General features: G+C 48.2%; 2 protein-coding genes across 2 annotated transcripts in view; one reads left to right on the top strand and one right to left on the bottom strand.

Annotated features, from left to right (window-relative positions):
* The first annotated feature begins 2,100 nt into the window (after window positions 1-2,100).
* Window positions 2,101-23,218, top strand: part of LOC129764913 (pyruvate dehydrogenase phosphatase regulatory subunit, mitochondrial) — a 28,744-nt gene continuing 7,626 nt past the window's right edge. Inside the window, exons 1-3 of the mRNA XM_055764560.1 lie at window positions 2,101-2,696; window positions 2,762-3,443; window positions 3,503-3,596. Of these exons, the coding sequence (XP_055620535.1) occupies window positions 2,140-2,696; window positions 2,762-3,443; window positions 3,503-3,596 (1,333 nt within the window). The 5' untranslated portion in view covers window positions 2,101-2,139. The remainder of the gene's footprint in view (window positions 2,697-2,761; window positions 3,444-3,502; window positions 3,597-23,218) is intronic.
* Window positions 20,243-23,173, bottom strand: LOC129764914 (TATA-box-binding protein-like). The gene is made up of 2 exons (XM_055764561.1): window positions 22,893-23,173; window positions 20,243-22,825 (listed from the first exon to the last, which is right to left on the bottom strand). Exon 2 carries the CDS (start codon window positions 22,143-22,145, stop codon window positions 20,355-20,357), a length of 1,791 nt encoding a protein of 596 aa, XP_055620536.1. The 5' UTR covers window positions 22,146-22,825; window positions 22,893-23,173; the 3' UTR covers window positions 20,243-20,354.

Below are 23,218 nucleotides of genomic sequence, written 5' to 3'. Positions count from 1 at the left end.
TGTTTCATGTTCAGACGGATAGTTCGTTGAGGGGGATTGGGGGTGTATTGTATCAAAAAGACGCCCAAGGGAATTTTCGTGTCATCTCTTATGCCAGCCGTACCCTTAAAACGGCAGAGGCTAATTATACCGTAACGGAACTGGAAGCTTTTGCCATAGTCTGGGCACTAGATAAATGGAGGCAATACCTACTAGGGCGACCAGTAAAAGTAGTTACTGACCATAAAGCGCTACAATTTCTGAAACAGTGCAAACTACTTAACGGCCGACTGACTCGGTGGGTATTATTTCTTCAACAATACGGTTACGATGTTGAATATTGCCGGGGAGCCGACAATACGATCGCGGATACTCTTTCTCGATATCCTGAAGGAGGCGATGGATCAGGAGCATCAGACAAAGAGTTGAGTTTTGATGTTGGACGCATTGCCACCAAAATAGACAGATCAGAGCGAGAGTTTCAGGATATGTTTAGTAATCTTCAAAAGTTACAAGAAGAAGATAAGGTGATAAACCTCCATCGACGGATGTGTCAAGACGGCATTGTTCAACGAGGAAGAAGTTCTTATCAAATGCAAAACGGGATAATCTTTGTGCGAATGAGTGGGGATGTTTCCTGGAGGATGTGGATTCCGCAGTCCATGGTTGCCAATACCCTAAGGTATTTCCACGATGGGAAGGGGCACTTCGGAGTCTTCAAGACACACCAAGCAGCGAAATCATCGTTCTTTTGGAAGGGAATGCGTAAGGACGTTAAAGCATTTGTGAAACAATGCCTCATTTGTCAACTGTCGAAGAATGCTAATTTCAAATTGGCCGGCACCTGTCGCAGTATACTACCACAAAGAAAAAACCAAATCATTTCATTGGATCTATACGGGCCTTTGCCAGCAGGGACGTCGGGAGTGAAACACATTCTAGTAATTCTAGATGTGTTCACCAAATATGTCTCCTTGTTCGGAATCCGGCGGCCAACTGCGCCCGTTCTGTGGCGCCGTATAGAGACGTACATGGGAACTCATGGAAAACCCGATGTAATCTTGTGCGATCAGGGAACTCAGTTCACCTCAAAGATATGGACGACGAATTGCAAAACAAACGACATTAAACTTGTACACACCTGTGTGAGACACCCGCAAGCCAATCCTGTTGAACGGGTCATGAGAGAGCTGTCCAGACTTTGCCGAACGTATTGCCATAACAATCATCGGACTTGGCCACAGCAAATTGGAAGGTTCGCGGAACTCATTAATGCTGCTTGTCATGAATCCACACATTGCTCCCCATATGAGCTACAATTCGGGAAGAAGCCTATGGATCTCCTTAAAAAAATATTCAACTATCCTGAAGGGGAAGATAATCAAGCTGTCAATTCAGAAGCAGTGTGGACCATTATGAAACACAAATCCGTGCAGCGAAATCGAAACGCGCCAGTTCAAAAAGTGTTCTTCAGTGTGGGAGACTTGGTGCTGGTGAAATCAAATCCCAGCTCATCTGAAATCGAGGGCATGACGAAGAAATTTTTCATGGTATTTGAGGGGTGGTGCAAACCCATCACGAAGATGTTTATACCTTAGCCCACCCTGATAACGGTAAAGAGCGTGGGAGGTTTCACATTAGCCTATTGAAACCCTTCCACAGTCCTTCGGGACAAATCCAGTAAAAAAAAAAACAATGAACAACAACACAGAGTGGCAACAACCGAATAAAGACGCGAAATCAATAATGTGCCATTCTTAGTATGCGCTAGAGGGGGGTGATGTAACGGACCACCCTAATCTACTATCGAGTGAGATGGTAATCAGCGGAGAGGGAAATGAGATACTAAACCGGGTAAGTGAACGCATCACGTCGGCACGGTTAAGACGATAATTATTACATATATTTTCTGGTAAACTACTATTCCAAAATAAGTATATTCGCGAGTGGTGGTCAGAAGGTTATTTGGTGGAGAAGTTTCGAGGTCAAAACAACAAATAACCGTTACACTTCATTACCTTTTTTCCAGGACTTGGGCACAGACAAAAACAGAAATATTCGGGTTTCACAAACAAATCGCATAAAAAAGACATGGCATCCCTGCCGAGTTTGAAAGATAAACTTGAGAAGCGAACTGTTTATTATGTTTTTAGATTGAAAATGATTTTAGTGTTTAGAAAAATTCGACTTTGTAGAAACTGTGCTAGTTTGCATAAAAAATTTGAACATTCATCATGCAGCGCTGTTTTATCTGCAAAACTATCAACATACCTAAAAAAGAATGGATCAGTTAATTCAGTTCGTGTGAATGCTTTTAGCCAGTTTTCTGCTACAGAACGCGGAGATTTTCACCAATATGGATTGAAATCTGAATCTATCAGCAGCACTCCACCTAAAAATGCGCGTGTGGTTATCTGTGGCGGAGGAATCATGGGGGCAGCTGTGGCGTATCAGTTGGCCCAACGAGGATGGGGCCCACATACGGTTATAATTGAGAAAGGTCGTATCGGTGAAGGAAATCTTTGGCATTTTAGTGGATTGTTGGGAGAGTTGAAACCGACCTATTCCCAGGTGCTTCTAGCCCAGACATCGTTGGATCTGATTAAAGAGTTCGACCGGAAAGGTTTGCCTACTGGGTGGAAACAAACAGGCTCATTAAACTTAGCTCGGACTCGGGACCGGATGACGGTGTTCAGAAGGATGAAATCGCAATCTGTGTAATTATCCTCTGATGTTAGATGTTTCTAATTCAATATCTCAGTTAACTTTTAAATCCTTCCAGGGCATGGAACGTTGATTGCGAAATTATTTCACCGGAGCGGTGTAAAGAGTTGTGTCCTATCATAGAAATCGAAGATTTAATGGGTGGATTATGGATACCAAACGATGGCGTTGGTAACCCAAACGCTTTCTGTCAAAGTTTGGTTTCTGAATCACTCGAAAAGGGTGTTACCGTGGTTGAACATTGTTCTGTCACGAAAGTTCATCAGAAAGAAGGGAGAGTAATGGCAGTTGAAACCACAAATGGGCCTGTGGAATGTGTATATTTCGTCAACTGTGGCGGATTCTGGGCACGTCAAGTTGGACAGCTATCTGAGCCGTACGTAAAAGTGCCGCTTCATGCAGCAGAACATTATTACATGCACACGAAACCGATGCACGAACTCGGAACGAGTATTCCAGTAGTAAGAGACCTCGATGGTCATGTATACTTTCGAGAGAACGATGGATGTCTTCTCGCAGGAGGATTCGAGCTGAAGGCTAAACCAGCATACGAGGACGGTGATGTTCCTGTGTCCATAGCGGAAAGAAAGCTTCCAGCCGATTGGGATCATTTCTATCCCTTGTTGGAGGAATTGTTGCGCCGTATCCCTTGCTTGAAAGACGCAACATTAGACCGACTGTCCAATTGCCCGGAAGCGTTTTCACCCGATTGTATGTGGATTATAGGAGAGGCACCGGAGGTAACGCCATCGTTACAGGTTTTTTTTTGGGTTGAGATGAAAAAAAGATATAATTTCAGATACAAAACTATTTGGTCGCCGCTGGAATGAAAACAGTTGGAATGTCAGCTGCGGCAGGAGTTGGACGTGCAATAGCGGATATTATAACGCAAGGTTAACTTATTGCTAACATTTTTAGTTTTCTGTTTCGCTTTTTTGTCACATCAGGGATCATTTGCAATCCAAGACTATCATGCATTTTTAAGTGTTTTGGTAGTCGTTGCACATAGTACTCTGTCGCTCATTCCTTTTTTTGGGGTATGTTATTAAATTTAACCGATCAAGCTGAATTGAAACATTTAAAAGATATTCGATAGTGATTTCATTCATCAGTAAACCATGATAGATTTGACAATTTTTAGGACGATTGTCAATCAGTTCTTAGTCGATTCAAAGACTTAGTACTTGAGGAAATATTGTTTAAACCATGCATACAATCATTGCGAGTTGATATAAAGAGTAATTCAAATTCATCATTCATGACTGTTTCCACTGACTGAACCAGATATAAAGTTATAATAATTGCATTGCGGTTTTAATTGGTTTTTCCACTTGTGAACTATAATGTTGTGTAACTATATAATTGAAGCTGAAAAGCTTCTAGAGTATACAGATTATTTATTACATTGCATTATACAGATTACTTGTTACATTACATTATTCATGACTTAGTTCCGTCCTAGGAAGGAACTGTCATGAGGCCGTCGACGATGAAACTTTCTCATTCTGGACTAGTTCAGAATTCAGAGAACAACAACAGAAGATTAGCATATTGGCCTTCGCGTCGGTTCCTGGCCATGGCCAGAAATTTCATATGTGAGGGGAGGAATTACAAAGTGTACACTCTTCCCATGCTTATTAATTTGTTTCAAAAGTTCTCACCCTCAATAGCCAATCGCGTCCTAAGTGTCTGTCAAGTGTCTAGCATATTCATCACCACCTTAATGTTTTCAACACAGAAGAGATGTCCCATCATCCTCTGTGTCGTTCATATGCTCACACTGAGCAACCGCAAGACTATTGTATCCACTATACCACATCTCGCCTGTAGACTGACGAGACGTTTTATCCGCAATGTACTCCATCATGCTCTCTATCGTGCCTCATACGCAGGCTGACGAGACGAGTGAATGAGCACGTATTTCGTCACATTTCTCATTGTTGCCACAGCAGCTGAGAGGTAATTAGCCGAAAAAAGCAGTTTCGATCAGAGGAGGCTGTAAAACAGAAGTCAAGAAATTCAGAAACCTTCAACTTGGGAAATGTGAAAAATCATTTGTATGACAGCCCCCCCTTAGAGAGGGGGGCGGAGAGTCTAACCACCATAGAAACATTTATTGCATCCTTAAACCTTCAGATGCCTAATTTGGTTTCATTTGTATGGCAGCACATATATATATATATATATATATATATATATATATATATAAATATATATATATAAATATATATATATATATATATATATATATATATATATATATATATATATATATATATATATATATATATATATATATATATATATATATATATATATATATATATATATATATATATATATATATATATATATATATATATATATATATATATATATATATATATATATATATATATATAGATACAAAAATTAATTTTAGTTTTGAAGCACATCATAAATAAAGCTGTCAAAAATTAGCTTTCGATTATTCCCTCGATTCACAACATTCTTCAAAAGATTCAGCATGGCTAAGCGTTCACAGTCCTACCAAGGAACGAATTACAAAACCTCTCTGTATGCTCCTGTAAGTGTAATGGGATGTGGCAACATTTGGCAGCCAAAAACCAGTTACTGGAGCAATCTTTGCTTGAACAGCAAAATGAACTCCGCGGTGTTCGAACGCGAGCTTCAAGAAAGGAGGCGTTGGAACGAGTGCATAAGATAGCAGAGGGGATCCAAAATTAGCATTATCATCGAGCAAGTTGCACAATAACATAGGTGGTACGAATTCAGAACTGTTAAAAACTAGACTCCATCCGTTGCTGATGATTGGTAATATCTTTTAGATGAATGCATGTTTTCAAAGATAGCAGAGTGGGTCGAGAGAACCCAAATTGAAAGACTATTGGAAGAGATTACTCCGCAAGCGACTTCAGAAGAAAACCAAGCTCTTTCCGATGTTCTGAGTGATAAAGAAGATGAAGTTGTAGTAGGTGGGAGTATAGTACAGAAAATATCCTCTCCACCCAGAACTCATCCGTGGGCGAGGGATGAAGGCTGTTTTTGTAAATCGGTCAAAATGGTGGAGCTGGTGGAAAATGCCGGCTGGAGTCACAACCCATTCACGAGCAATTACTTGAATTACAAAATCTAGGGGAATCATGCAAATTCACTACGCAATTAGGACCACCTGCATCGGGAAGGCAATCTATACCATTCAAAGGGTGCTAATTCTAAAGCCGAAGCAACAGTTAATTAGACAGGAAACCCACAATGCAAAATTGACGTGAAATACAGAAGGATACCACACTTGATCGACGAAAAAATCGTGCGTTTAGGCAGATGGAAAACCACGCAGCAGCAGAACCCCTCGCCGGAAATTATATCCCTTCAGCCACCAAACGATCTGACTATAATATGTGATCGTGATCAGCTTCGAAACTGGGAGAAGCCCCCTCTAGAATCGAAATACCCGCAGAAGTGTCACGCAAGGGGAATTAAAAGATTATTGCCACCCTCAGTGGAAGTTCCAATCGAAGCCCCGTAAGAACGCATGGAGAGACATCTTGTCAACCACTCGAGGTTACAGGTTACAGTAACGGCTAATCGAATTTGGAATGATTCTCTGCGATCATATAATAGTTGCAGAACATTTGGCAAATCGGACGTTGTTGAAGGATTTAGTCACTATGCTTCCGGCTGATTACAAAATGCAGTGGGCGGGTTACCGCGGACATCAGGATGTTGTGAACTTGAGAACGTTTGGCGATTTCATGGAGGAGATTATACATGATGCTTGTAGTGTCTCATCGGTGCAAATTCACGAGCCAGCTACTAAGTTAGACCGTTCAAAGATGCATGATAGGCACCTAGTGCATTCCGAGATTGCGGGAAGTGACCCGGTAAACGAGTGCAGTTGTAACGTTTGGTGCAAAAAATAAGCTGAGGAAAACAAAAAGATTCAAATATTCCATAAAAAATGTGGAGTTCCCAATTGAGAGTAGTCTTTGAATATGGCGAGGGTTGAAACAGACTCGCTTACAGAGGGCCTGAATTCCGAAAAAATGTCGGCTGTACCACAATGAGGTACTACGGGTGAAACTAAGATTACATCCACTTGGCATAACCAGAAGTCTGATCAAACCGAATTTGGGGTTTCTCGACCATTTCGTTGGTTGGTTGGTGAACGGAACTTGTTGGCATAGTTAGTTTCATTCGGTAGGACAGTTGAGTTATTTTAAACAAATTATATAGTTTCTTGTTTCTTTTTTTTTTTTTTTTTATCCAAAATATATATTTTATTAAGGCTCATATGGCGTCAGCCTAACGGGGCCGGGAGTTCAATATTTTGACAATGTTTGCTTAGACTATGTTAGTAATATGTAACCGATTACTCGCGGTTGACTCGAGGTTAGTATTACAAGTGTTCTCATAATTGGTATGTCGCAGTCTTCGATGCTCTGTATGTGTGCCCGACACGGGATACTTCCTATTGGGATGCAGCTGACCATTAATCAGCAACGCCCCCCTAGTCTGTACCCCATATCTAGCGTGGTGCGTCTTTCTCGACTCAAGGAATCCAGGATAGAATGGCGGCGCAATCATCAGCTCGTGTAGAGTTGTCATGAGCGGTACAATCTTTGGCTCTTGTTGAATAATCAGTGGACTGCACAACCTTCGGCCCGTGCATCTGTAAAGAGTGTGTGTATGTATTGCCGCGACTAAGTAAAAGTTTATCGATCGGATAGGAGGGATATGAAACAGGGACACAACGAAGGAAACATCATTAAACGTTGACATCGGCGTTTCTGAGGAACAGGTATAGATGAAGCAGAAGATCAGGATCCCGGCTACCTAAGATATCCCGGACGGGGATATCCGATTGTCTGCCTTGTGCTCTCAGTGCTCTAGAGAGCTGAGAGCGAGCAGCATGGAACCGGATACACGACCAGACAACATGCTCGATGTCGTGGTAGCCATCGCCACAATCACAAAGATTGTTTGCTGCGAGCCCAATGCGATAGAGATGCGCGTTTAGGTTGTAGTGATTGGACATAAGCCGAGATATCACGCGAATGAAATCACGACCTACATTCAATCCCTTGAACCATGCACTCGTCGAGACCTTAGGGATAATCGTGTGTAACCAACGACCGAACTCATCACCACTCCACATGCGCTGCCAACTTACGAGCGTATACTGACGAGGAATGTGTAAAAATTCATTATAAGCAATTTGCCTTTCAAAAAGTGTGCCTTCTAAAGCGCCCACCTTAGCTAGCGAGTCCGCTTTCTCATTCCCCGGAATCGAGCAATGAGAGGGAACCCATACTAAGGTAATCTTGAATAAAAGCCCCATTTTTTTTTTTTTTTTTTTAGCAGACTTATCTCACTTCTTAACTAGGCGAACCTAGCCAGAATTTTCACCTGCCCCCGGGCTTCTGAATGCCAAAGGGGGACTAGGCTCTGCGGAATGCACGTATCTGCATGCTCGTGCTGTTTCAGTCCTGACCGAGAAATTGTCGGACAATCGCGCAGGTGCTAAGGATGACCGACTTTTGGATGCCGGCCAATTCCTTCTCCATGTTCAACACCTTTAGCGCTTCCAGAAGTGTCTTCGGGACAATTCCAGTTCCAGAGAGAACGACTGGAACAATTCTTGGGACCTCCCTTAGCCCCCACAGTTCCTTGAGCTCCACGGCCAATGGTCGGTACTTGCAGATTTTGCGACCGTGGGTCTCCTCCAGATTCTGGTTCAGTGGAATAGCGACATCGATGATGGTGACTTTGCGGTCGCTCTTGTCGTAAACCATTATATCTGGGCGGTTGTGGTGGATCGAGAGGTCGGTCAGAACAGTGCGATCCCAGTACAGCTTGAAACGGTCATTTTCCAGGACAGGTGCAGGCAGGTACCGGTAGTTTGGTACGTTGTCTTCCAGTAGAGCACATTGGAGCGCCAGTTGTCGATGAACAATACGGGCCACGTTGTTGTGGCGCTCGGTGTAGGCTGCGTTGGCCAAAACGGGACAGCCTCCCATAATGTGCTCTATGTTTTCACCTGGTTGATGGCACATCCGGCAAATGTCATCAACGTCTTGATGCCAGACGTACCGCCTGCAATTTCTCGTCGGCATTATCCTGTCCTGGATGGCTATCATGTCGGCTTCTACTACTGAAGAGAGTTCACCACGCGTTAGCCACAGATTAGATGCGGCCTTGTCGACGTGTGGCCGGTCCAGTTGATGGGGGTGGGCACCATGCACTGCCTTCTGCTTCCAAGCTACAATCTTCTCCTCCACTGTCTGCAGATTGCAGTTGAGTTGGTACTCCGCTTGCGCCAAGTGCAGAGCGCTGTATCCTCTGTCGGCGGCGCAGACAGCCCGGTATAGCGCGTTTTGGTTGGCGCGTTCTGCGAAGTACTCGCGCAGTTGTCGTACTTGGGCAACACACAGTGCAGATATGTCGACTATTCCAAGTCCCCCTTCTTTGCGTGGCAGTGAAACTCTCTCCAGTGCCGATTGAGGATGGTGCATTCCGGCCTCTTTAAATGCTTTCCTCATCCTCCTCTCAAGGTCCTCTAGGTCAGTTTTGCTCCATTTGACTACACCAAAACTGAAGGTCAGCAGGGGAACCGCGAATGTGTTGATCGCGCGTACCTTGTTCCCCGCGTTGAGGAAAGTCCTCAGGACACAGTTCACTCGACTCAAGAACTTGTCTCGCAGCTCCGTCTTGATGTCGGAGTGGCGAATCCCGGTGAGCTGTCGGAATCCAAGATATTTATAGGATTCGCCACGAACCATGTCTCTTATGAACTCGCCGTCATAGACCTCGTAACCTCCGGATTCGGTAAGCTGCCCTTTCAGCATATGGACACAGCGGCACTTGTCAAGGCCGAACTCCATGCAGATGTCCCTGCTTATGTCTTCGACAACCCGGATAGCTACACCTAGACGCTGACGTGAATCAGCGTAGACCTTGAGATCATCCATGTAGAAGGTATGGGTCACTTCTTCGTGGGCGCCGTCGCCATACCTTATTTTATAGCCATGACCGTTTCTATTGAGCGTCCTACTGAGGGGGTTCAGTGCCAGACAAAACCAAAGCGGGCTGAAAGAGTCGCCTTGGAATATCCCCCTCTTTATCTGCAGCGTTCTAGACTGCAACACATTTTCCCCATCACTGAGGTGCAGAGACGTACTCCACTGCCTCATCGCATGCTGCAGGAACCTAACGACGACGGGATCAATTTTGTAGAGCTCCAATACCCGGACGAGAAACGAGTGAGGTATGGAGTCATAAGCCTTCCTGTAATCGATGTAGGCCATACTTAGGTTCCGCTGGTTGTATACCGCCTGGCCGACTATGGCTGCGTCGATGATGGCCTGGTCTTTGCAGCCATGCGTATTTTTCCTGCATCCTTTCTGCTCTTCTGCGATGATGTGATGCTGTTCGCAGTGAGCAGAAACTTTGGCAGTAATTATGCTGCTCAGTATTTTGTACAGACTCGATAGGCACGTTATCGGTCTGTACTTTGATGGGTTCAATGTGTTGCTGTCTTTCGGGAGGAGGAAGGTGACGCCACGGGTGGCGAATTGAGGAAGGTTGTGTGGGTCACGTAGCACCTTGTTGAAGCACTCAGCTATCTTTGGATGTGCGACGGTCAGCTTCTTGTGCCAAAAGTTCTGGACACCATCGGGGCCCGGTGCTGCCCAGTTCCTCAGGTACCGCGAGGCTTCGCGGACATCGTTCTCTCCGACGATGATAGCTGGCATCTCTCCAATTTCACCACAACTCTCCTCCTCCCGTCTTAACCACATTTGCCCGTCGCGATGTTCTACTGGGGTCTCCCAAATACCAGCCCAGAAGTTCGTCACATCGCTAATATCTGGCAAACCTTCGCGGTAGTCGGGCTTCTCGTCGCTAATGTGGTCGTAGAACGCTTTCTCGTTATCTCTGAACATCCGATTTTGTTCCTGGCGCTTTGCAGAGTCAGAGTAACGTTTCAGCCGTTTTGTAAGGACGCTCAATTGCTGTACCAGTGTGTCGAGTTTTTCCGTCAGCTGGTGAGCTCCCAGCTGGCGAAGTTCAGTAGGCCGCACGATCACAGCAACTTGGCGACATAATTTCACCGATCTGCTGCCTCTTTTGTACGCCATCAGTCTTCCAATTGCGGCGCGCTTGTTTAGGATCCGTTGCTCCAATCTCCTTCGCCATGGAGGCTCACGCCTTTCACGGAGATGCTGGAGCAGTCCGCCTCTTGGCCTAATACGGTATCCTAAACTTTTGGCGGTCGCCACAGCAGCGCAGTAAACTTTCAGTTGCAGCTCCTCCATGTTCTCAGCATCAACCAAGTGCAGCGGAAGAACGTGCTCGTTCATGAGCTTTACTGCACTTGTCAGCCTGCGGGAATGCTGCAACTTCGGGATCCTGGGGCGCGACAATGGGTCTGTGTCGCGGAACTGTGAGATCGCCTCGTCGTAGTGGAAGACCAGATCGCGTAGTAGTTGTTGATCTGGCTGTGGGTCTTCCGGCTCAGGGGGTTGTTGTACTGTGGCCTCCACTGGTGCTGATTCGCGTGCCCCACTCGCGAATGAATTGCTCAGCCGTACTGAACTTCGTCTCGACACATCGCTTGCTCTGTTGTTCCTGGAGCTTATTTCTCTCTGCACCTGCTGCTTGATCTCGTCGATTTGCGTTTGGGAGAGCATGTTGTTGCGTACTATCGCTCTACGCCTCGCGTTCATCGCGTTCTGATCAAGCCTCCCAACGAACTCTGGATACGCTTCCTCGAACATTGTTAGTATTCGAGGGCGACCACTCATGTCCGTCTCCAAAGCAGTGCAGATGTAATAGGCGCGGATCACGAATTCATTCATTTCGTGTGTCCACATGATCCGGCGCCTAGTGGTACCCACGAGTGTGGACGACTGCCGTCTGGCAGTCACAACACGCCTCGTAGGCGCAGCGTTTCTTGGGTGATGTCGATGGCTGCTGTTTCCGTGTGGCGGTAGCTCTTCGGGTTGAACCCGGCTGGTGGCCCGCTCTTGCACATCGCCCTCCAGCCGCTGGCCGCTCGCTCTTACGCCCGTTCCAGGACCAGCTCCAGTTCGGGGACCCTCCTCGGGTGATCGCATTCTAATTATTCTTCGTGATCGTAGCTCCATTTTATTGGGTGTATCTCCTTTGCCCGGGAGACAGCGGGTTGGCAAGGCCTCCATGACCCGGGAGGCCTTCCCCGGGAGAGATATAGCGCTCTGACTCGCTCGCACCCCCTCACTTAGCCACTTTCGACACCCGTTCTCGGAGCCAAGACCAGGTGTGTGTTTCCAGTTCACGCCCGATCTAAAAATGTCGTCATATGATCTTCGTGGAGGCGTGAGATAGGAACATTTGAGACCAACAGGCAGGCTCCTACCCTATGTTGATCCCCATTTGAGAACCAGGACCAGTTTTTTTTTTAGCAGACTTATCTCACTTCTTAACTAGGCGAACCTAGCCAGAATTTTCACCTGCCCCCGGGCTACTGAATGCCAAAGGGGGACTAGGCTCTGCGGAATGCACGTATCTGCATGCTCGTGCTGTTTTAGTCCTGACCGAGGAATTGTCGGACAATCGCGCAGGTGCTAAGGATGACCGACTTTTGGATGCCGGCCAATTCCTTCTCCATGTTCAACACCTTTAGCGCTTCCAGAAGTGTCTTCGGGATAATTCCAGTTCCAGAGAGAACGACTGGAACAATTCTTGGGACCTCCCTTAGCCCCCACAGTTCCTTGAGCTCCACGGCCAATGGTCGGTACTTGCAGATTTTGCGACCGTGGGTCTCCTCCAGATTCTGGTTCAGTGGAATAGCGACATCGATGATGGTGACTTTGCGGTCGCTCTTGTCGTAAACCATTATATCTGGGCGGTTGTGGTGGATCGAGAGGTCGGTCAGAACAGTGCGATCCCAGTACAGCTTGAAACGGTCATTTTCCAGGACAGGTGCAGGCAGGTACCGGTAGTTTGGTACGTTGTCTTCCAGTAGAGCACATTGGAGCGCCAGTTGTCGATGAACAATACGGGCCACGTTGTTGTGGCGCTCGGTGTAGGCTGCGTTGGCCAAAACGGGACAGCCTCCCATAATGTGCTCTATGTTTTCACCTGGTTGATGGCACATCCGGCAAATGTCATCAACGTCTTGATGCCAGACGTACCGCCTGCAGTTTCTCGTCGGCATTATCCTGTCCTGGATGGCTATCATGTCGGCTTCTACTACTGAAGAGAGTTCACCACGCGTTAGCCACAGATTAGATGCGTCCTTGTCGACGTGTGGCCGGTCCAGTTGATGGGGGTGGGCACCATGCACTGCCTTCTGCTTCCAAGCTGCAATCTTCTCCTCCACTGTCTGCAGATTGCAGTTGAGTTGGTACTCCGCTTGCGCCAAGTGCAGAGCGCTGTATCCTCTGTCGGCGGCGCAGACAGCCCGGTATAGCGCGTTTTGGTTGGCGCGTTCTGCGAAGTACTCGCGCAGTTGTCGTACCTGGGCAACACACAGTGCAGATATGTCGACTATTCCAAGTCCCCCTTCTTTGCGTGGCAGTGAAACTCTCTCCAGTGCCGATTGAGGATGGTGCATTCCGGCCTCTTTGAATGCTTTCCTCATCCTCCTCTCAAGGTCCTCTAGGTCAGTTTTGCTCCATTTGACTACACCAAAACTGAAGGTCAGCAGGGGAACCGCGAATGTGTTGATCGCGCGTACCTTGTTCCCCGCGTTGAGGAAAGTCCTCAGGACACAGTTCACTCGACTCAAGAACTTGTCTCGCAGCTCCGTCTTGATGTCGGAGTGGCGAATCCCGGTGAGCTGTCGGAATCCAAGATATTTATAGGATTCGCCACGAACCATGTCTCTTATGAACTCGCCGTCATAGACCTCGTAACCTCCGGATTCGGTAAGCTGCCCTTTCAGCAGATGGACACAGCGGCACTTGTCGAGGCCGAACTCCATGCAGATGTCCCTGCTTATGTCTTCGACAACCCGGATAGCTACACCTAGACGCTGACGTGAATCAGCGTAGACCTTGAGATCATCCATGTAGAAGGTATGGGTCACTTCTTCGTGGGCGCCGTCGCCATACCTTATTTTATAGCCATGACCGTTTCTATTGAGCGTCCTACTGAGGGGGTTCAGTGCCAGACAAAACCAAAGCGGGCTGAAAGAGTCGCCTTGGAATATCCCCCTCTTTATCTGCAGCGTTCTAGACTGCAACACATTTTCCCCATCACTGAGGTGCAGAGACGTGCTCCACTGCCTCATCGCATGCTGCAGGAACCTAACGACGACGGGATCAATCTTGTATAGCTCCAATACCCGGACGAGAAACGAGTGAGGTATGGAGTCATAAACCTTCCTGTAATCGATGTAGGCCATACTTAGGTTCCGCTGGTTATATACCGCCTGGCCGACTATGGCTGCGTCGATGATGGCCTGGTCTTTGCAGCCATGCGTATTTTTCCTGCATCCTTTCTGCTCTTCTGCGATGATGTGATGCTGTTCGCAGTGAGCAGAAACTTTGGCGGTAATTATGCTGCTCAGTATTTTGTACAGACTCGATAGGCACGTTATCGGTCTGTACTTTGATGGGTTCAATGTGTTGCTGTCTTTCGGGAGGAGGAAGGTGACGCCACGGGTGGCGAATTCAGGAAGGTTGTGTGGGTCACGTAGCACCTTGTTGAAGCACTCAGCTATCTTTGGATGTGCGACGGTCAGCTTCTTGTGCCAAAAGTTCTGGACACCATCGGGGCCCGGTGCTGCCCAGTTCCTCAGGTACCGCGAGGCTTCGCGGACATCGTTCTCTCCGACGATGATAGCTGGCATCTCTCCAATTTCACCACAACTCTCCTCCTCCCGTCTTAACCACATTTGCCCGTCGCGATGTTCTACTGGGGTCTCCCAAATACCAGCCCAGAAGTTCGTCACATCGCTAATATCTGGCAAACCTTCGCGGTAGTCGGGCTTCTCGTCGCTAATGTGGTCGTAGAACGCTTTTTCGTTATCTCTGAACATCCGATTTTGTTCCTGGCGCTTTGCAGAGTCAGAGTAACGTTTCAGCCGTTTAGTTAGGACGCTCAATTGCTGTACCAGTGTGTCGAGTTTTTCCGTCAGCTGGTGAGCTCCCAGCTGGCGAAGTTCAGTAGGCCGCACGATCACAGCAACTTGGCGACATAATTTCGCCGATCTGCTGCCTCTTTTGTACGCCATCAGTCTTCCAATTGCGGCGCGCTTGTTTAGGATCCGTTGCTCCAATCTCCTTCGCCATGGAGGCTCACGCCTTTCACGGAGATGTTGGAGCAGTCCGCCTCTTGGCCTAATACGGTATCCTAAACTTTTGGCGGTCGCCACAGCAGCACAGTACACTTTCAGTTGCAGCTCCTCCATGTTCTCAGCATCAACCAAGTGCAGCGGAAGAACGTGCTCGTTCATGAGCTTTACTGCACTTGTCAGCCTGCGGGAATGCTGCAACTTCGGGATCCTGGGGCGCGACAATGGGTCTGTGTCGCGGAACTGTGAGATCGCCTCGTCGTAGTGGAAGACCAGATCGCGTAGTAGTTGTTGATCTGGCTGTGGGTCTTCCGGCTCAGGGGGTTGTTGTACTGTGGCCTCCACTGGTGCTGATTCGCGTGCCCCACTCGCGAATGAATTGCTCAGCCGTACTGAACTTCGTCTCGACACATCGCTTGCTCTGTTGTTCCTGGAGCTTATTTCTCTCTGCACCTGCTGCTTGATCTCGTCGATTTGCGTTTGGGAGAGCATGTTGTTGCGTACTATCGCTCTACGCCTCGCGTTCATCGCGTTCTGATCAAGCCTCCCGACGAACTCTGGATACGCTTCCTCGAACATTGTTAGTATTCGAGGGCGACCGCTCTTGTCCGTCTCCAAAGCAGCGCAGATGTAATAGGCGCGGATCACGAATTCGTTCATTTTGTGTGTCCACATGATCCGTCGTCTAATGGTACCCACAAGTGTGGACGACTGTCGTCTGGCCGTCGCAACACGCCTCGTAGGCGCAGCGTTTCATGGATGATGTCGATGGCTGCTGTTTCCGTGTGGCGGTAGCCCTTCGGGTTGAACCCGACTGGTGGCCCGCTCTTGCTCATCGCCCTCCAGCCGCTGGCCGCTCGCTCTTACGCCCGTTCCAGGACCAGCTCCAGTTCGGGGACCCTCCTCGGGTGATCGCATTCTAATTATTCTTCGTGATCGTAGCTCCATTTTATTGGGTGTATCTCCTTTGCCCGGGAGACAGCGGGTTGGCAAGGCCTCCATGACCCGGGAGGCCTTCCCCGGGAGAGATATAGCGCTCTGACTCGCTCGCACCCCCTCACTTAGCCACTTTCGACACCCGTTCTCGGAGCCAAGACCAGGTGTGTGTTTCCAGTTCACGCCCGATCTAAAAATGTCGTCATATGATCTTCGTGGAGGCGTGAGATAGGAACATTTGAGACCAACAGGCAGGCTCCTACCCTATGTTGATCCCCATTTGAGAACCAATTTTTTGGCAGACTTATCTCACTTCTTAACTAGGCGAACCTAGCCAGAATTTTCACCTGCCCCCGGGCTTCTGAATGCCAAAGGGGGACTAGGCTCTGCGGAATGCACGTATCTGCATGCTCGTGCTGTTTCAGTCCTGACCGAGAAATTGTCGGACAATCGCGCAGGTGCTAAGGATGACCGACTTTTGGATGCCGGCCAATTCCTTCTCCATATTCAACACCTTTAGCGCTTCCAGAAGTGTCTTCGGGACAATTCCAGTTCCAGAGAGAACGACTGGAACAATTCTTGGGACCTCCCTTAGCCCCCACAGTTCCTTGAGCTCCACGGCCAATGGTCGGTACTTGCAGATTTTGCGACCGTGGGTCTCCTCCAGATTCTGGTTCAGTGGAATAGCGACATCGATGATGGTGACTTTGCGGTCGCTCTTGTCGTAAACCATTATATCTGGGCGGTTGTGGTGGATCGAGAGGTCGGTCAGAACAGTGCGATCCCAGTACAGCTTGAAACGGTCATTTTCCAGGACAGGTGCAGGCAGGTACCGGTAGTTTGGTACGTTGTCTTCCAGTAGAGCACATTGGAGCGCCAGTTGTCGATGAACAATACGGGCCACGTTGTTGTGGCGCTCGGTGTAGGCTGCGTTGGCCAAAACGGGACAGCCTCCCATAATGTGCTCTATGTTTTCACCTGGTTGATGGCACATCCGGCAAATGTCATCAACGTCTTGATGCCAGACGTACCGCCTGCAGTTTCTCGTCGGCATTATCCTGTCCTGGATGGCTATCATGTCGGCTTCTACTACTGAAGAGAGTTCACCACGCGTTAGCCACAGATTAGATGCGGCCTTGTCGACGTGTGGCCGGTCCAGTTGATGGGGGTGGGCACCATGCACTGCCTTCTGCTTCCAAGCTGCAATCTTCTCCTCCACTGTCTGCAGATTGCAGTTGAGTTGGTACTCCGCTTGCGCCAAGTGCAGAGCGCTGTATCCTCTGTCGGCGGCGCAGACAGCCCGGTATAGCGCGTTTTGGTTGGCGCGTTCTGCGAAGTACTCGCGCAGTTGTCGTACCTGGGCAACACACAGTGCAGAAATGTCGACGATTCCAAGTCCCCCTTTTTTGCGTGGTAGTGAAACTCTCTCCAGTGCCGATTGAGGATGGTGCATTCCGGCCTCTTTGACTGCTTTCCTCATCCTCCTCTCAAGGTCCTCTAGGTCAGTTTTGCTCCATTTGACTACACCAAAACTGAAGGTCAGCAGGGGAACCGCGAATGTGTTGATCGCGCGTACCTTGTTCCCCGCGTTGAGGAAAGTCCTCAGGACACAGTTCACTCGACTCAAGAACTTGTCTCGCAGCTCCGTCTTGATGTCGGAGTGGCGAATCCCGGTGAGCTGTCGGAATCCAAGATATTTATAGGATTCGCCACGAACCATGTCTCTTATGAACTCGCCGTCATAGACCTCGTAGCCTCCGGATTCGGTAAGTTGTCCTTTCAGCAGGTGGACACAGCGACACTTGTCGAGGCCGAACTCCATACAGATGTCCCTGCTTATGTCTTCGACAACCCGGATAGCTACACCTAGACGCTGACGTGAATCAGCGTAGACCTTGAGATCGTCCATGTAAAAGGTATGGGTCACTTCTTCGTGGGCGCCGTCGCCATACCTTATTTTATAGCCATGACCGTTTCTATTGAGCGTCCTACTGAGGGGGTTCAGTGCCAGACAAAACCAAAGCGGGCTGAAAGAGTCGCCTTGGAATATCCCCCTCTTTATCTGCAGCGTTCTAGACTGCAACACATTTTCCCCATCACTAAGGTGCAGAGACGTGCTCCACTGCCTCATCGCATGCTGCAGGAACCTAACGACGACGGGATCAATTTTGTAGAGCTCCAATACCCGGACGAGAAACGAGTGAGGTATGGAGTCATAAGCCTTCCTGTAATCGATATAGGCCATGCTTAGGTTCCGCTGATTATAAACCGCCTGGCCGACTATGGTTGCGTCGATGATGGCCTGGTCTGTGCAGCCATGCGTATTTTTTCTGCATCCTTTCTGCTCTTCTGCGATGATATGGTGTTGTTCGCAGTGGGCAGAAACTTTGGCGGTTATGATGCTGCTTAATATCTTGTACAGACTCGATAGGCACGTTATCGGTCTGTACTTTGATGGGTTCAATGTGTTGCTGTCTTTCGGGAGGAGGAAGGTGACGCCACGGGTGGCGAATTCAGGGAGGTTGTGTGGGTCACGTAGCACCTTGTTGAAGCACTCAGCTGTCTTTTGATGTGCGACGGTCAGCTTCTTGTGCCAGAAGTTCTGAACACCATCGGGGCCCGGTGCTGCCCAGTTCCTCAGGTACCGCGAGGCTTCGCGGACATCGTTCTCTTCGACGATGATAGCTGGCATCTCTCCAATTTCACCACAACTCTCCTCCTCCCGTCTTAACCACATTTGCCCGTCGCGATGTTGTACTGGGGTCTCCCAAATACCAGCCCAGAAGTTCGTCACATCGCTAATATCTGGCAAACCTTCGCGGTAGTCGGGCTTCTCGTCGCTAATGTGGTCGTAGAACGCTTTTTCGTTATCTCTGAACATCCGATTTTGTTCCTGGCGCTTTGCAGAGTCAGAGTAACGTTTCAGCCGTTTAGTTAGGACGCTCAATTGCTGTACCAGTGTGTCGAGTTTTTCCGTCAGCTGGTGAGCTCCCAGCTGGCGAAGTTCAGTAGGCCGCACGATCACAGCAACTTGGCGACATAATTTCGCCGATCTGCTGCCTCTTTTGTACGCCATCAGTCTTCCAATTGCGGCGCGCTTGTTTAGGATCCGTTGCTCCAATCTCCTTCGCCATGGAGGCTCACGCCTTTCACGGAGATGCTGGAGCAGTCCGCCTCTTGGCCTAATACGGTATCCTAAACTTTTGGCGGTCGCCACAGCAGCGCAGTAAACTTTCAGTTGCAGCTCCTCCATGTTCTCAGCATCAACCAAGTGCAGCGGAAGAACGTGCTCGTTCATGAGCTTTACTGCACTTGTCAGCCTGCGGGAATGCTGCAACTTCGGGATCCTGGGGCGCGACAATGGGTCTGTGTCGCGGAACTGTGAGATCGCCTCGTCGTAGTGGAAGACCAGATCGCGTAGTAGTTGTTGATCTGGCTGTGGGTCTTCCGGCTCAGGGGGTTGTAGTACTGTGGCCTCCACTGGTGCTGATTCGCGTGTCCCACTCGCGAATGAATTGCTCAGCCGTACTGAACTTCGTCTCGACACATCGCTTGCTCTGTTGTTCCTGGAGCTTATTTCTCTCTGCACCTGCTGCTTGATCTCGTCGATTTGCGTTTGGGAGAGCATGTTGTTGCGTACTATCGCTCTACGCCTCGCGTTCATCGCGTTCTGATCAAGCCTCCCGACGAACTCTGGATACGCTTCCTCGAACATTGTTAGTATTCGAGGGCGACCGCTCATGTCCGTCTCCAAAGCAGTGCAGATGTAATAGGCGCGGATCACGAATTCATTCATTTCGTGTGTCCACATGATCCGGCGCCTAGTGGTACCCACAAGTGTGGACGACTGTCGTCTGACAGTCGCAACACGTCTCGTAGGCGCAGCGTTTCTTGGGTGATGTCGATGGCTGCTGTTTCCGTGTGGCGGTAGCTCTTCGGGTTGAACCCGGCTGGTGGCCCGCTCTTGCACATCGCCCTCCAGCCGCTGGCCGCTCGCTCTTACGCCCGTTCCAGGACCAGCTCCAGTTCGGGGACCCTCCTCGGGTGATCGCATTCGTAGTATTCGTCTTGACCTTAGCTCCATTGTCTGGGTGTATCTCCTTTGCCCGGGAGACAGCGGGTTGGCAAGGCCTCCATGACCCGGGAGGCCTTCCCCGGGAGAGATATAGCGCTCTGACTCGCTCGCACCCCCTCACTTAGCCACTTTCGACACCCGTTCTCGGAGCCAAGACCAGGTGTGTGTTTCCAGTCCACGCCCGATCTAAAAATGTCGTCATATGATCTTCGTGGAGGCGTTTTTTTTTTTTTTTTTTTTTTTTTTTTTTTTCATTGCAAAAAACCCAATCATTCTATTGAAAAAATAATAGAAGGGTGGTAGGTATAAAAAAACTGAATAAAGCGTTTCTCTTCCAGCTTCACACACTCACACTACAATCTAATCTTCATCGCTTTCTATCATATCGTCCACGTCGTCGTCCGACACGAACATTGTATCCTCGGTTGGATCGTTGTCCGCCTTGCCGGCGGGGCGCTTCTGGACACCACCTTTCAGCTGGTTTATTGCTTTGGTGTTGTTACCACTGGCATTGGTAAGGATAACGTCTTCGTCATCATCGAACACATCCCCGTCCTCGTCGTCCTCGTCGTCGACGACGATCCGGCGACTGGTCGGCGCCACTACAATATCACAATCTTCCTCTATTAACGATTCCGGATCGAACGCAGTCTGCTTCTGCATTTCGATTTTTTCCTGTGGGCTACGCTTCTTGCGGAACTCGTACACCAGCGGGAAAATGTGCTCGATGGCGGCTTGCACGTAGGCTACGCTTGCAGCCGTCACTGTGATACTGCCGGTGGAGAAGATTTTCAGCGTAGCCTTTGGATTGTGCAGCTTATAGGTTACGCCCGGATGCAGCTCCGGTTCGTAGCTGGCATCTTTCTTGTACTTCTCGGAGAAGTTGACGATCATAATTCCCCATGGCATACTGCATGTCCCGAGCACGTTTACGATACGGAAATTCCTAAACCTAGCATTAAAACCTAGTTTTTGAAGGCAACGCGAGTAACGTCTGGCCGCAATCTTCGCCTGATCTTCCGATGTAGCACCAGTGCAGGTGATCTTCCCCGAAGACCAAATCGACGCGGTTGTGTATGGACGTCGTAGCTTCATGGTGACCATTCCGTTCTCCCGGCGGAATTCCACGTTGAAACCTTTGAGCGCAATATCACGCAGATTGAGATGACAGCGCACGCTAAACGAACACACTACATTATTGATAACAATGTCAATCTCAGGCTCCGCTTCCTGATCTTGGTCATCTTCTTTATCGGTGGTTTTGGTATCCAGACCGTCTGTCGCAGTGGCAGTGGCAGATTGATCCTGTGTTCCGGTAACTACACCGGTACTATTATCACGTTCACCACAACCATCGGATACCGCAGTACCCTTGATGGCGTTGGTGTGCGCAGTTATGTTTTCTGCAGTCTGGCTCTTGGAAACAGTCTGTTGTTGTTGGTGAGGGTGCGTTTGAGAATGGACTTGCTGCTGGCTAGGTTGATGTTGCTTTGGTGTCAATATCGTGTTATGTTGAGTCCCATTGACATAAACTAAGGAGCTAGCGGAATTCGCCATGTGTGGCAGCTGATGCTGATGAATTGATGCAAACGATTGCATCGATACGATGCTAGTAGTGGCGGGTGAAGACGACGCTGCCGTGCGAAATATTGCATTCAGGTCTGCGTAGGCATTATTGAACGGACTCTGGAAGGAGGTGGTGGGAGCTGTAGTTGACACAATCTGCTGACTGCTGTTGCCAAAAAGCTGTTGTGTCGTTATATGATGATTGCTCTGGAGATGGTTGATGAACTGACTGTTGAAACTTCTTACACTATTCGAACTATTTAAACTGATCGTAGTACTGGAGGCAGGTGAATGTGTTGTGGTGAATGCATTGTTTAGAGTATTCTGTTGATGTAGCAGCGGCTGCTGATGTACCAGTGTAGTGGTAGCTAGTGATGGCAAAACCACCGTTTCGTGTGGGAGCAGCATTCGGGATGCGGCCCCAGGAATGGTGGTCATAGTAGCACCCGCTGCTACCAATGTCGTTGTCTGGTTATCGTCGGTGCCATTTACGACCACCACGTTGTTTGATCCATTAGTCAGATTTTTCATAAAAATTTTCTGCTGTAACAGAGTAGCCATACTACTCTGGTTACTGCAATACATAAAAACTAGTGCACTCTCGCAAGCGACTTATTTGTTACTTCTTCGTGGTCTCGTTCTTGCTTTTTCTTTTTCCGAACTTCTTTCTCACACTATCGATTATACTAGATCGATAAATAATTCACCACTTTCGCCCACTTGTTTTCCACAGTTTGGCAAAATTTTGGATACAAACACACACTCTGTTCTTCAATGCACACACTGTGTGTTCTCTATGTTTCACGAATTCGCTTCCTTCTCTACTACATAGGGTTTTTATCAAACACTAAACTCACTGAGGCGCATTCGCTCTGGGTGTGTGTAACGGCAAACGCGATAAATAAAATCTTCTCTTTTCCTCTGGCTATATTAATCACTTAATCACGTGTATGTTTTGATTTTTCCTCTCTCTCTCTCTCAGTAGTTATGCTCGATTCTTCCCATCTGCTGCTGCCACTGTGAAGTTTCCGTCCGTCCGGTAGTTGGGAGTAATCAATCGGTACTCAGTGCCGGCGGCTCAAGCAACGGAAAATGCCAGATGGTTATGTGTACGTAGCGCGGTGTGCTTCGGTATTCTATTGGCCCTAAAGCGCATCAAAGAGTACCGCTCCAATCCACCGTGAAACTATAGAATTTTCTTTCCCCTCACTGGAACTCGGAACAGAATTTTCTAAGTTTCGCAAGCTCTTGCACACGAGGAGAATCTGCTGATTGGGGAAAATCCTATACTAATAATTTCCACTTTTTTTCTGATCTTCCTCTTTTCACCACCTTCTTCTTTTTTCGTTTCGATGGAACTGGCGATTTGCAATATAGTGGCTGATTTGAAAAAAATGGCAAATTAAATCTTTTCCCTATATTTCGCGATAATTCAACGAATGGGGGACCACCGATTTTTATTTCTTCTAGTTTCTTTCCGTTTTGGATACTTTTTTTTTTCTCTTCTTTCGACACACGGTCAACAGGCACACGAACAGGCAACTTCCGGATAACAATTTCAGACGTTTTATCAGAGCCCAAAATTCATCAAAAGTTTTCACACTACTCGGCCATTTTTGAAAAAACGAATGAGGGAAAATGTATGCATGAATGTGCGT

Source organism: Toxorhynchites rutilus, chromosome 2 (assembly GCF_029784135.1).
Source record: "Toxorhynchites rutilus septentrionalis strain SRP chromosome 2, ASM2978413v1, whole genome shotgun sequence".
NCBI lineage: Eukaryota > Metazoa > Arthropoda > Insecta > Diptera > Culicidae > Toxorhynchites > Toxorhynchites rutilus.
Note: the sequence above shows the minus strand (reverse complement) of the source record. Positions and strands in the feature narration are given on the sequence as shown.

Excerpts from the sequence above, each read along its gene's own strand:
- LOC129764914 (XM_055764561.1), bottom strand. The coding sequence starts at position 22,145 with ATGTATTGCAGTAACCAGAGTAGTATGGCTACTCTGTTACAGCAGAAA.